At 41.1% G+C, this 14,749-nt stretch overlaps 1 protein-coding gene across 1 annotated transcript in view; it reads right to left on the bottom strand.

The window, feature by feature from the left end:
• The window catches only part of KIF16B (kinesin family member 16B), a 316,846-nt gene that overhangs the window by 228,157 nt on the left and 73,940 nt on the right, over positions 1 to 14,749 (bottom strand). Inside the window, exons 11-12 of the mRNA XM_017895492.1 lie at positions 12,781 to 12,831; positions 9,467 to 9,526 (exon numbers count right to left, since the gene is read on the bottom strand). Coding sequence (XP_017750981.1) covers positions 9,467 to 9,526; positions 12,781 to 12,831 — 111 coding nt within the window. The remainder of the gene's footprint in view (positions 1 to 9,466; positions 9,527 to 12,780; positions 12,832 to 14,749) is intronic.

Raw genomic sequence — 14,749 nt, 5'->3', positions numbered from 1 at the left:
CTAGTCTGCAAATTAAAGCAGAGAGACAAATAATATCTCATAATCCACTCTCAAGTCATCTTCATTGCAACCCCTGATCCTAAATCCTTCCTCCTTCCAACACTCTCTTCTATAGGAAGACAGGAACACACACTCATACATACACAGTGGTAAACCACTGGGGCCAGCAGAAGGCAAAGGAACAAAGAAAATAGGGGAAAAAAGATGCTCGTGGCAGATTTTTTTGCAAAAAATGACAAGAATTATTGATCTCCCTGTACTCATTCCTTTGGGTATTCCCCTCACTCCTACACTCTGGTTGTACCCATGACAACCTTTAGCCAATGAGGCATTAGCAAACGAGATGCAACTGAAAGCCTGAAAAATGCTTGGACACTGGGGTTATCCTTTCTTGCCATTCTTAGGATCCAGAGACCACCACGTAAAGAGCTAAACTGATGGGGACGAGAGACACAAGACCAAATCATTCCCAGCTGACATCGAGCCAGCCACCAGCCACGTGAGTCCATCTTAGACCATTCAACTCCAGGGCATGAGTGAAGGCAGGAGAAATCCACCCAACCAGGCTGGTCCACAAAAATTATGGGAAATAATCACAGTCTGTTTAAGCCACTAGGTTTTAAGGCAGTTTATTCTATAGAAAAAACCTCAAACTTGTCCTGAAACTTCTCAAAAATGGAAGAACAAGCTGAGTTCAATAATTATTCATGGAACACTTCCTATTTATAAAGAGCTACTGCACAAGACACTAGAATTTTTAAGGGATTCAAAGAAGAGCAAAACGTTTTCCCTGACCTAAAGGAATTTATAATTTAACTGAGGGAATGACAAACATATGGATAGTTACAACAACATGAAGGATCAAATATCATCCCCTCCCATCTCCAGGAACAGCTGTCATTCCATGCAGGAACTCGTTCCTCCATATAACTTCTGCAGTAACATACAGCCACACTGGGCCTTTGAAACCAACCATTCAGTGTTCAGACCTACTGAGCAATAAACAAAACAGACAGAAACTGTGTCCTCATGGACTTTATATCCTAATGGATGTCAATTTATAGAATACTTTCTATACTGCAAGGGCTTTTCAAAGTGCTTTACGTGTATGTGTGCCGACATGCTTATGTATACACATGCGTATATAAATTCACTTAGCATAAGTTATCTTTTTAAGTAAATTGAACTAATAAAATACTAGAATTGAAAAAGTCTTATTTATTTTACATAATCTCAGGCTTCAAATATCAGAGATTCTGCGAGCCGAACTCTGATACTGTTGTATCAACAAACGTATTTTAGGCCCGTTTTGGTTAGAAATCAGAGGACAAGACTAGATGAGACCATGGGAGCTTTGCAGAACAATACCCAATCGTGGGGAAAAGTCTTCTAGCACTTCTAGAATGCAATCTCCATGAGGGCAGGGATTCTTTGTTTTGCTCACTGGGTACACCCGGTGCCCAGAACTATGCCTACCACATAAGATACTCTCAATAAACATGTGCTTAATGAGGGAGGGAGAAAGGAAGGAAAGCTGGGAAAGAAATTCTATTATGGGGAGAATATTTTCAAACTCATAGTAATGCTAGGAATTTCCTTCTCAGCATAGGTAGCAATCCTAGTTCATCAGAAGGTCAGCATGTCAAAGGATGCCCACCACCTCTCATCTCTTCTTCCCCCAAAAGTTTTCAAAAGTTTGAAAATAGTTTTTTAAAATCACAAAAATGTATCTCACAGGAAATTTACTGAGATCCTACAGGCATGACCTACACATGGACTGCACTAATCCACAGGCGCTGAACCATACTGACTCGATTTTTACAATGAAAACCAAAGGGGAAAGAGCACTGACTTCTCAAATTACCACTGCAGCCAATTTCTGCTTGGATAAACACTTGGAAACTCAATATATTACCGTCACGTAGCCGAATGAGCTCTGGAGTCAATACTTTCTATTTTTAGAGCGGCGATAACTAACTATAAACAACATGTGTGATGATCTGGAGCATCAAATGCCCAAAGAGCTGTGGGTAAAGGAAGCTGGTATCCCACGGCTGAAAGAAACGTCTCCTCCTTCATCTAAAATCCAGGGGAAATCGATGACCATAAATAAAAGTATCCCCCAGATCTACTCCCAGGTTCAATGTTTGTACCAAGAAGAGGTCAAGATTAACTGCATTTAAATGAGACAGGTCACAAAAAATGTTGTCTCCCCCATGCTTTGTCTGTAGGTTTTCCAGAAACCAGAGGATTCAATGCTCTGGACAACAGGAGTCCAGAAGACCACAGGAAACTTGTTCCACAAACCTGACCTGCCACGAGCCTGCTGAGCAACAGCCCCAGTTAGGAGAGCTGCTTCCGAATCCATTACACTCCCATTACACATCTCCATGAAATGGAAAACTGCAGGCAGCCAGAGAAAAAAATCTTTTATAGGTTGCCATAATCTTCTGGAGACAAAAAGTTCAGTGGATTGATTCTATTATAAAACAGATATAAGCTGGTTGAAAGCATACCTCCCCATGAAATTTAAACTCAGAAAATCTTAAGCCAGAAAAGGATCCCAATGTCATTTTACTATATCTCGTTAGTCAAAACATTTTGAAAGAGTAAGAAGTTCTCTTTCATCGGTGTGCTGCCCACCCCGCCCTGGCCCTGTAGTACCCTGCCTCTCCTCCTCCCCCAGAGAAGGAATACCAGGACACCAGCGCAACTTAAACTTCAATCATTTACATTAGGATCCCATCATCACATGGATTCAAATATGCTCCATCCTCCAAATTCAGTTTTCGACAAACACTAATTGTTAAGTGTGTAAGATACCTAATAATTCCACATAATTAAAGTCTAAAGAAAACAACTTCAATCCAACTTATACAAATTGCTCACTTTCCAAGGAAAAGCCTCTCCAGCTAAGCATCTGCACGTGAGCGCCTGCTTCTCCTCTCCCCACCCGCTGCCACGCCACAGTCAAAAGTCCTGTGCAGGCCATGAAAACACCAAAGCCAGCCAGACACTGGAGCCATCAAAGGATATGTTTTCAGCAAAAAAAAAAAAAAAAAAAAGGGGGGGGGGACCTTATTGATTAAAAAATGAGAAGAATAACCAATGCCAGAAGGATTTAAACAGAGAGTACTCTGAGGGCTGTGAGGACCACTTTGCAGCTCTGCTCTGGACAGACACTCACAGAGGCAGCTCTACCTTCTGCTGCACCATCTGTCAAAGGGCTGCCAGCTTGGCGCTGCAGTCCAAACTGTCTGTGAGTTATTTTGAAGCACAGAGCTCAAGGAGTTATTTGGAAGCCAGATGACATACCTTGAGCATTTTTCTTTAACTGTTCATAAAATTCTAGAACAGAGAAACCAAAATGTATGCAGGACAGATAAACCCAAAAGGGCATAAAGACTGGGGTGAGGAAGGAGAACACAGGAATGGTGAAAAAAACTAGGGATTCCTCCTCTTAAAGGATCACTTCAGAAAAATCATTAGCAATAAAACATAGGGGACTTGTAAAAGCCAAGCCTAAAGGTACACAGGGCAGGGGGACTGAGTAGTCACTTTGTAAACTACTTCAAACACCAGGCAGTCAGCACAATATTGTAGCCACACAAAAGGGAAACTGATATGAAGGATCTCAAGAATCCATTGATGTCAAGGCTAGATTTATCACAACACTAACTTCCTAGTTCCAAGAGAATCACTGCAGTTTGAGATAAATTTAGCCAGGATGAAAATCACACTGAGGCAGCATGCTAACAAAGAGACCAGAAAGACCCAAGAAGAGAGCTTCGTATGTGAACAGAGCAGATTCTGAGGTGCTCGCAGTGCAGTCCAGAGCCTGCATGTGGAACACACTTGGGTATCAAATGTATCAGACAAAGCCTAACCACAAAACAGAAACTGCTTCAGTATTTAAATCCAAGGGACTTTAACACCAAGAATTGGTTACTTAGCTGAAGGAACAGCTGGAAAGCCATTGGGAACAGTACGGTCACCCAAAAACTGGCAACAGCAGAGACCAGCATCACCCTAGGCAAGTGGGGCAAAGGCACGAGGGGGTATTTCCCGAGAACAAGGCTATGTCACCTGGCAGAACTGCAACCACAATGGGCTGGTCCTCACTGCGGGAGCTGGGGCCTTGGGGAAGAGGTACCTGCTGCTGGGGATGCTAGGCGAGGCTGAACAGGGAGGGCCTGGTTTCTCTCTTCCATCTCCACAGGGATCCAGGAGTCCAGAAAAGGGTGGCCCACAGGCGTTAGCCCATGAGACAGGGTAGAGCAGGAGAAAGAGAACAGGTATGAGGACAAGGAAGCCTAAGACCACTCAGCATTTCCTCAGTGTGTCTAAATCAGCACTGTCACCCCAGCACTTTGGGAGGCCAAGCAGGAGAAATGCTCGAGCCCAGGAATTCCAGACCAGCCTGGCCAATGTGGTGAAACCCCATCTCTATAAAAAATACAAAACTTAGTCAGGCATGGTGATACATGCCTGTAGTCCCAGCTACCTGGGAGGCTGAGGTGGGAGGATAACTTTAGCCCAGGAGGTTGAGACTGCAATGAGCCAAGATCGCACCACTGCACTCCAGCCTGGGTGACAGCGTAAAACCCTGTCTATAAAAAAAAAAAAAAAAAATCAGCACTCAATCTGGAAGGTACAGACTGGAGATCAACTGGAAGATCCCCGGGGATTTATTAAAATGAGGATTCTGATCCAGAAGGTCTGGAGCTGGGCTTGAGGGCCTGCATTTCTAAGCAGCTCCCTGGTGATGCTGATGCTGCTGTCCATGCTATGCTCTGAACAGCAAGGATCTAACTGATCCAAATGAAGGACTGAGCTGTACTTCAGCCATATTCCCGCCGAGAATAAAAATGCACAGTCATACAAGAGTCCTTCTAGTAGGAATGAGAAAGTAAGATGAAAAACATAGCGAAGAGCACAACTGGGGCAGGACTGCTGCCTGCACCACACTCCCTGTCACTCTGCCCACTAGGTCATCAGATTTGTATGGCTCAGGGCTGTTGCTATGGGCTGGATTATGTCACCCTAAAATTCATGTTGAAGCCTTAACCACTAGTACCTCAGAATGTTACCGTATTTGGAGATAGGGCCTTTCATTGTTAAAATTAATTAAGGGGATTAAAATGAGGTTATTAGAATGGGCCCTAATCCAATCTGACTGGTGTCCTTATAAGAAGAGGAGCTTAGGCCAGGCATGGTGGCTCACGCCTGCAACACTTTGGAGGCTGAGGCGATTGGATCACCTGAGATCAGGAGTTTGAGAACAGCCTGGTCAACATGGTGAAACTCCGTCTCTACTAAAAAGACAAATAATAGCCAGGCATGGTGGTGGACACCTGTAATCCCAGCTACTTAGGAGGCTGAGGTATGAGAATCGCTTGAACCTGGGAGGCAGAGGTTGCAGTGAGCCGAGTTCATGCCATTGCACTCCAGCCTGGGCAACAAAAGCGCAGCTCCATCTCAAAAATAAAGTTTTAAAAAAACACACAAAAAAGAAGAGAAGCCTAGGATACACACAGGGAGACCAAGTTGCAGGCACATAAGAAAAGGCCATATGGAGATACAGACAAGAGAGGACCATCTGCAAGCCAAGGAGGGCAAGGGGGAGCGCCTCAGGAGAAGCTAAATCTGCCAGCACCTTGATCTTGGACTTTCAGCCTCCAGAACTGTGAGCAAATAAAAGTCTGTTGTTTAAGCCATCCAGTCTGTGGTATTTTGTTTTGGCAGCCCTAGCAGATTAATACAAAGGTTTTTATTTTTGTTTCTTGATACTAAACTAATCCCGTACGTTCTCACCGCATGCCTGCTCTATGAGAAGCAGAGTGCTAGGAGCTGGCTCGCGGAATGATAATGAGACAGTCCTTGGCCAGATCCTGCTCCTGTTTCTCTGTGTGTAAGAGTTGGCAGAAAGAGGAAGAAACCAATACCACCTAACTCAGAGGACAAAGAATCCTGTGGCAGAAGCAAAACCAAATACTGCAGAAGCACAAAGGAAAAGAAAATTCATAGTAACTGGGAAGTAGGGGAGAAGAGGAGTGATCGGGGGAGGGGGGCTTCCAGGTGGATTTTGCTAGAGGCACAGAAAGGGTACACATCCTGAATGATGGAGTAACACAGGCAAAGACCACAAGACACCAGGAAACCCAAAGCCCTGGTGCGCACACCAACCAGCAGCAGGCCCTCTGGCAGGGCGGGGACTCCAGGGGTGGTAGGCACAGAAAGAACTGTGCTAGGACAGATGACACCAACAAGGAGATTAGTGCCTATAGGGGCCAGGCAAAATCTGGGCTTTAGAAAATGAAAAGTAATAAAAATAAGGATGGTAGACTAAGGGGCGAGAGAGTGGAGACATAGAATACAGTACAGAGGATAATAGAACTCTCATTACCTAATTGTCTAAGACCTGCCTTATTAAAATAAACACATGTTCTACTGTCAACTACTTTCAAAATAACTGAGAACTTTTTGATGTCTTCCTCTGTTAACTTGGATATAAGGAAGAGGTTGCCATCCGCTGTGATTTCCAAGCTGGGAAGTAGGGTACGTGGCAGTTATGGATGAGTGCCATGACCCAGTGAGTCAGAAAGAGAACTGAAGACTAAGATCCACATTCTGAGTTCTGCAGATCAAAGCCCAAGTCTCCAGCCACGATGACCATGTTGCCACCAGCTCTGCTGCAGTCAGTGCCTGCTGTCAGAACTCATACCCACCCAGCAGTCTTTCGCTCCCCCTCCACCTTCATTCAACAGGACCATGGATTCCACTCACCCAGGGCAAGGGAAGCCACCGACTAGGTGTAGAAAGAAGGGAACAAAGTCACTCCTTGCTTTTGAGTATCCAAGAGCTTAGGATCTGGTGATTTCCAGGGAAATTTAAGGAACTTTCAAAAGTAATTCTGACTTCAGTGGACCTTCGCCCTACCTACTGACTTCAGCCTCCTGCCCCAGCATGAGAGGGGGTTTCTACAGTCACTCCTCATGATGTATGCCAAAAAACCAAACTCACGGCTCATAACTCAAACAGGGAATATGAGCACACAGCTCAGGAAACTGCCACTGAGTTGGGGTGGGTTTTATGCAGCATTACTGGAACAATGACTGACTGATATAAAACTCTAACAGCAGAAATACGGGAAAGGATCACACAAACCACACAGACACAAACTCATCAACTAACAATCAATTTCTAAAGAATGTCTTCATAAAAAACATTTGAGTAGCTCTCCTCTTCACCTTAGTCTTCAGGCACTGTCTTCCAATAAGAGTTTAAGGCAAGCCGGGCGCGGTGGCTCAAGCCTGTAATCCCAGCACTTTGGGAGGCTGAGACGGGCGGATCACGAGGTCAGGAGATCGAGACCATCCTGGCTAACACGGTGAAACCCCGTCTCTACTAAAAAATACAAAAAAATTAGCCGGGCGAGGTAGATCCGGCCACTGCACTCCAGCCTGGGCGACAGAGCGGGACTCCGTCTCAAAAAAAAAAAAAAAAAAAAAAAAGAGTTTAAGGCAGCCCTTAAAATATCAAACATGAGCAGAAAATAACTACAGGTTTACAGCACAAATGCCAGCAGAAAAGTCTAAAACATGGGTTTATAAGGTCGAGAAAGGGAAAAACATTGAAATAGCATTCTCCTTTCTCATAACGTTTAACACCTAGCAAGCATCACATTTTTTCCCTTTCCTATGAAAAGTGATAAAAAAGAAAATAATTAGACTTATTTTAAAGGATTGGAATTGGAGGAGGATTTAACTTCAGGACCCAAAATCACCTTCTGAGAAAGAGCGTAAGAAAAAGTTCAGGCTGTCATAGCTCTCCGCATGGATATCCTTTCCAGAAAGCTTATAAAAGCCGTAGTACATTGACATGGAGGGACGCTGCAGCAGCAGCAGAGAAGACAGAGCTTCCGTCTTTTCATCTCCTGCAGCACTGCCTCCTGTGCTACTGTGCACTACGTATACTAATGACTTTTCAATAGCCAACAGTTTGATTTCTTTTTGTTCCTTAAGTAGAGCAGATTTTAGTCCTCCCTCTTTGACAAATTTCTGGAGCAACGTTACATGGTGCCATGAAAAGTCAAATGACTTGGGCTTCAGGGACTGAGGCACCAACACTTCTTACAGGGAATGAACTTAAACAACAACAAAGTCACATATTTGGTGAACTTACTCCACATCTGACTATTCTGAAATGTGAATGAAGTCTTTGCTCAGTTTCCTGCACAAAAATCTCTCAACAAAGGAAACACTGCAGAAGTATATCAAAATAATATGACATTATCATTGTCATCAGGAGGAGATTTTGAAAAGTCTGAATGCAGAAACCCTCACTTGTTACAGTACAGAAGAAGCTGGAAAGGCCATCTCTAGGCCCATCACAACCTACCACCATCTAAAACTTAAGCACAATCTCTGATGTCATGAGATACAATCTTTCTGACAACTGAGCAAGCCAAGTTGCCTAAATGGTGCAAGGAGAACATTACATAATGCTGAACCTGCACTCTGAAACAGCTGTCAGATGCAGAGCTCACCTGCAAATCCAAGGCTGGATTTACCCTGTGTAACAGTAACTAAGTGTGCCATTCTCACATGAAGGTGAGCCACGTTAGGATTTTGCCAAGACATTTGGCCAAGACTTCTCTATCTGGTCTCATCAATATCAGATGGAGATTTTTGTTCTTTGGGAAAGTTTTACCTCAACAGATGTCAAAACCAAATCTCACATTCAACAGCCTCTGAATTCTTTTTTCTTGTGCACAAAGTCGGCCAGATACCACCAAAGCACAAAACTCGAATTTCTGTCTCAAACCTGGTATGGCTGACTCTCAATAGATGACAGAGGTTTTCTACCAACTCAGCAAAAAATGAGAACAAAAGGAAACTTGTATTTTGAAGCATTATGATAAATGGAGGCTACTGCTGACATATTTTCACAGTGAGTCTTGCCAGAAATACAGGCCATCCCAGTCTAGTCCTTGAGACATGCAGAAAAATATTTTGATAGGAAATAACTAGCTTTGAAATTTCTGAAATCTAGCCATGCTTTGCAAGCATATTCTATATTGCCATGGGAAATTTTTTTTCATTTAATATGTTGCTTTGATATTGGCTTTAACAAAAGCAGAAAAGCAAAGTGGATATATTTGAATATTAAATAGAGTTCTAATATGTGCTGAGTTAAAAATGGAAAAGCCCCAACAAGTAAAGGCAAACATCTTAAATATCAATATAACCTGTACATATTAAAACACACAGCTATAATGTCTAATAGCCTTCTTTCTCACTTCTTCAAAATCAAACCAGAACTCCCAACCCATGAAAGTCACTAATTGGCTCCAGTGATCTTACCTTAACAAAGTATATAACTGCCATGTTTGGAGATTTAAAAAAAAAAAGTTTTACCAGTTTAATCCACCATAGTAAGACTAAAGACTTTTTTTAGTCCTTACTTTCAAAATATTTTGGGTTTCATTCCACTTATTTGTCCATTCCTTGGTCAATTCTTGAACCTGAAAAGAAAAATATATACGTGACTGGTTCATAAGGAAAGTTTATAATTTTCTTCTAGTTTCCGAATTCCAATATCTCGTGGAAAGATGTACTATAATTTTTTAAATGAGATAGCGACTTTTAAATAGAGACTTTTATCCCTGAAAGAACCATCACCAAAGATAAATCAAACAGCTGATTTCATCCTACAACCTACATTACAGCAAAGGAAAGAACAGACAGAAATTTGTCAATTTGCCTAGAATTTCACAACAGCCTTTTTCATGGTGTACTCAATAAAAGCAGCTTCCGTGGATTATTAACCAAAATTCCAAGTTTAAGGATGACAGCGTCCCACTAAATTTGTTAATATTTCATGATTATACTCTAGATACTGAAAACGGTGATTTATTTTATTTCTAACTAGATGTGATTAAATCACCTTGGATGCTGTAGTTTTCCTTTAGGAGATAATTTGCTTTTGTAGCTAATTAATAGGGCTTATAAATCTCATTCTATCTTTTTTGTTGTTGTTGTTTTAAAAGGTGGTTCTTTAATTGACTCTTAGTAAAAGCAAAATCTTTTGATAAAATCACTTCTTTCCAGTCGGCTCTAACTTAGGGAAGAAAACATGCTCAACTGTTGAACACAGCGCAGCTGGAAACTGCTTCTCAAAGTTAAGGGAAATGTTTTGTTAGTTCCCTAAAACTTTTTAAATGATCCTAGTGATTAATTCATTAGGAAACAAAAAGTGATACTTGAGAGGCAGGAAAATATGAATGAAAATGTGTTCTGTAGAAAGGAAGAGACCAAGGTCTATAAGAGAGTAGCTTCAGAAAGCCTTTTCCTTTCAGCACCTTTATCATTCCTGCCACCTCCTCATTCCCAGCAGCAGACACCCTCCCATTAAAGCTACCTGGTCTCCCCAGTAAGTTTCCCTATTTAATCAGGCCAAAACAAATGCACAGAATACATCTGCTTGTACTCTCACTGCTAAGATAAAGTGATTTTCTATATGCCATTAAGTATAGTAACTGGAAAGGATATTCAAGTCAGCAAACTTAATGAAAGAAAACATCAGTTATTGACAAGTGTCAATATCCAAGAGGGAAACCAAAATATATCTCATTCACCTATAGTCAATCATTCAGGGGTCCTCAATTTACCTCAAATAAGACTGTGGGAATTCTAAGTTAACTTAAAAAAAAAAAAATGTCGCTTCTTTTACTAGTTATTAGTGCCAAAATCTATCACCTTCTTGATGAAAAACAAAGGAAATAGGACTGGAAGAGACTCTCTAACTCTGTGCTTTGCTTGTTTTGTTGTTGTTGTTGTTGTTGTTGTCTTTGGGGTTTTTTTGGAGATGGGGTCTCACACTGTCGCCTGGGTTGGAGTGAAGTGGCGTAATCACGGCTCACCACAGCCTCTACCTACCAGGGTTACAGTGATCCTTCCACCTCAGACTCCTGAGTAGCTGGGACTACAGGTGCACACCACCATGCCCAACTAATTTTTGTATTTTTTGTAAAGAGGAGGTCTCATCATGTCGCCCAGGCTGGTCTTGAGCTCTTGGGCTCAGGCGATCTTCCTGCCTCAACCTCCCAAGGTGCTGAGATTACAGGTGTGAGCCACTACACCTGGCCTGCTTGTTTTTACTGGTTTGGTAAGACTGTCCTGATTTATCTTAACCCAGTTCTACACTCCAGTCCTTCATTTCATTACTTGAGTGATACCAACACTACAGACTCCTGATAGCAATAAAAGTCATGTGGCTCTCCTGGCTTTTTGTTTTGAAAAAGCTTTCAGAGAAGGAATATTCTTATGCCTTCTCTCCCTACGGAAGGGGAAAAGACTGGTGTATTGAATTTACTAATTTATACTCATCAGTTAACAGACTGCCACTGGCAATTTATGTGAGAACACAAAGCACCCAACAGTAAATGATTCTGCATTTCACCAACAGAGAGGTTTCTCATTGAAGACATGTGAGCAAATCAATCCTGTTTGAATTCAAACAATTCTAGCTTAGAAAAAGTAAGTATGTCTTGGATTTATTTTACTGTTGTATTTAAATGAAATAATATCCATTTAAAACATTAATTTAAAAATGCAAACATGTGCTACTACTTCTAACAGTGTGATCAGGTGATGAGATTTATAACCAAGCAAATTGCAAACAATTAAAATGGGTCAGCAAAAAACTAGATGATAATTTAGAAAATGTTAGGAACAAGATAGGCAGTCATTTCTGTCACAGCATGTATAATACATCCAAATTAATATGTTTGTTGGTTTTCATTAACTTATTTGGTATTCATGAAAACTGTTGTTAAGAAACAATTTAAGACTATATCCAGATATAGTGTAAATCATAGCACTCAAAATTAGAATTTGAAGCATTAATACATAAAATTTCATTTAAAAATAAGGATTATAAAATTAATGTTTTACTAATGCTATTATCAGGATATTAATCAGCATAATTATCCTAGACATGTCAATTAAGTTCCTAACTACACCCCGATTTTATCTTCCATATTGTGTATTCTTGAAAAGCTTTTACCAACAGAATCCAATTTTCTTTTCAATCTGTTTTAGCAATTCAGCACCATGAAGAAAATCGACTCCAAAATTGTTCTAATGTCTGTTTCTCTTTTCATAGAAGTTTTAAAAAAACAAAAAAAAAGCATAGAACCAGGCCAGCCATAAAACTGGCTTTTCAAAGGCATGGGCACACACACTGGCTTTAGCCCATAACAGCTCCAGATCTCTTCTCTCTTTGGTTACTCACTGCCATTCTCTCCCATCTCAAACCTCATCTAGCTTCACAGAAACTAAGCACCTAACTAGAGTAATCAGAGATTCCTCAAGCACCACTCTTCCCACTGGAAACAACAAAAAAACTAAAGGATGGTCATTGTTGAGCCTATGGGGAAGACTACTGTTTCATAAATGTTGAACACAGACTCCCTCAAACAGGGACTCCAGTCAACTCTGATGATCCAAGTAGCCTCACTGCTTTGAAGGATCTGCATGTCCATTTAACTAAACATCATGTGCCAGACAAATCCCATTTATTAAACCGCAGAGAATGTGCTGCAATACATACAATGTCAGCTATCGTGCTTCTTTAAAAATGATCACCAACGAGGGAGGGAGGCTAAGTGCAATAAAGAAAAAGAAGGCATCTCAAACGGCAAGTCCTAAAAAAGCATGCACTTAAAATAATAGTAAAAGTTATGATTTTAAAAATATAAGTCAAAGTATCACTTACTCTTGCTTCATTCTGCTGAAGTTTTCCTCCATACTTAAAGCTGTGGGGAGTCTAAGAGGGCAATCTACAATATAAACCAAAAGAAATCAGCAATTAATAAACAGCAATAATCGAGGTTTTCCCTGAATATAGAAAATTATCCAAAATTTCACAAAACTATTAAGAGTAAAAGTAATGTCCAACACCCTGCCAAAAAGTGTTGAATATCACCAAGTCTTTACTCCATGGGATACATCTCTCATAATATTCAAAACCATGACATCCCAGTAAACCTACATTTGCAATACAAATCAGCAAAGCGAAAGATGTAACATGTTGACATTTTACCAAAATCAAACACAATCTAAATCCCTAGATCTTAAGGATTCGCCTTTTTTAATATGTACAGAGTACAACATTCAAAAGGGACGATGCCTAGGTCTTGCTCAACCACAGGCTTCTGAGATTTGTCCTTGCTGATATATGAAAATGAGATGCATTTATTTTCACTGCTGATGGTATACCCCATATGGCATGGCTACACGACAATCTCCGTATCCATTTCCTTATCCCTGTCGAAGAAGTGTAAAGATTGATGTGAGAATGATAAATACCAAAATCAGTTTAAAACTGAGCAGGACAAGCAGACAGAGACATGAGAGGGAAACAGAATCAGGCTGGGGCTTAAACTGCACTTGTAACATGTAAGTCCCCTGACCTGAGCGGCAGGGACACTGTGCTTCCTATTCTGCCTCCTTTTCTCATGGTCTAAGATATCCCTTGGAAGAAAAAAGAAAGACAGTATTCCTCCTACCCTACCTGCAGGCAATCACTTTTTCCCAATTTGGTTGTGTAAACTTACAGTTACTCTAGTCGTATGCTAGCGTGTTTTTGTTGTGTTTTAAATATAAGTGGCATAAAACACTATTCTGGATATTGCCTTTTAACTCACCAATATATCTTAGAGAAAATTCAGTAAAATAAAAAACTGCTTCACTCTTTTAACGATTCCAATTTCATTATACAATATTCCATTGTATAGATTTCTATGATTCATGTTAGTGCTCTCCCATTAACATAAATGTGGTTTTCTTAATCTTTCAGGAGAACTAGCCTTATGCCCACTGACTACAGTATGTATGACTCTATCAATAGAATAAATTCCTAGAAGAAGAATTTGTGAGTCATCTATATGTGTGGTTTTTATTTTTTATAATTGCCAAGTTGTCCTCCCCAGAGACTGTAGCCTTTTTTTAAATGACTATTTACTTTTCAATTTCTCATAAAACAAAAATACCCACAAGGCGGTCTTCTTCGGCACAGTTAAATGTTCAAACTATGAAGACTACCATGGACCACACCTGGCATATGTGTACTGAATGAAAGCAGAGCTGGCCAGAAGGGAGCACAGACGTTCATCTTGCTGGGCAAGGTCCTCGTGACAGTCTATGCAGTAGTCCTCAGAGATATCCCAGAGCTATTGTCTTTGGCCTTCCTGAGTAACCATTCACATGTGAGGGGTCGAGATTCACATGGGCATCAGTGGGACCCACCCTGGTTAGAAGCCCATGCCCACAGAACCCAGCACCTCTTTCAACAATACCACAGGCACATCCTCCAGGGGCCCCACAAGGGACACACCCTGTTACAAGAGTCACTGCCCTCCAGGAAACCCAGAGCTGTGGCTTCTCAGCTGATATTAACAGTATATATGTAGTTCATCCTAATCCAGATGTACTTCACCAGTTAGGCATCATTTTCGTCATTAGGGATGTTGCCTAATTGGACAGGTGTCATCCCACTTTTATCTGGTTTGCACAGAATGAAGCCAGAAAGTTAACCTAAGGTCAAATCCATCCTCAGTGAAGAAAAGGGAGCTTCGTTAGCACGTTACTACAATGCATCATTGCATCTAACATGTTGTCTTGCACACAGATGGTACTTAATAAATATTTTTCATTGAAGACATGAAAGCGGCAGATGTTAGTAT

Source organism: Rhinopithecus bieti, unplaced genomic scaffold (assembly GCF_001698545.2).
Source record: "Rhinopithecus bieti isolate Rb0 unplaced genomic scaffold, ASM169854v2 scaffold_25396, whole genome shotgun sequence".
Classification (NCBI taxonomy): domain Eukaryota; kingdom Metazoa; phylum Chordata; class Mammalia; order Primates; family Cercopithecidae; genus Rhinopithecus; species Rhinopithecus bieti.
This window is presented reverse-complemented; position numbering and strand designations above follow the sequence as displayed.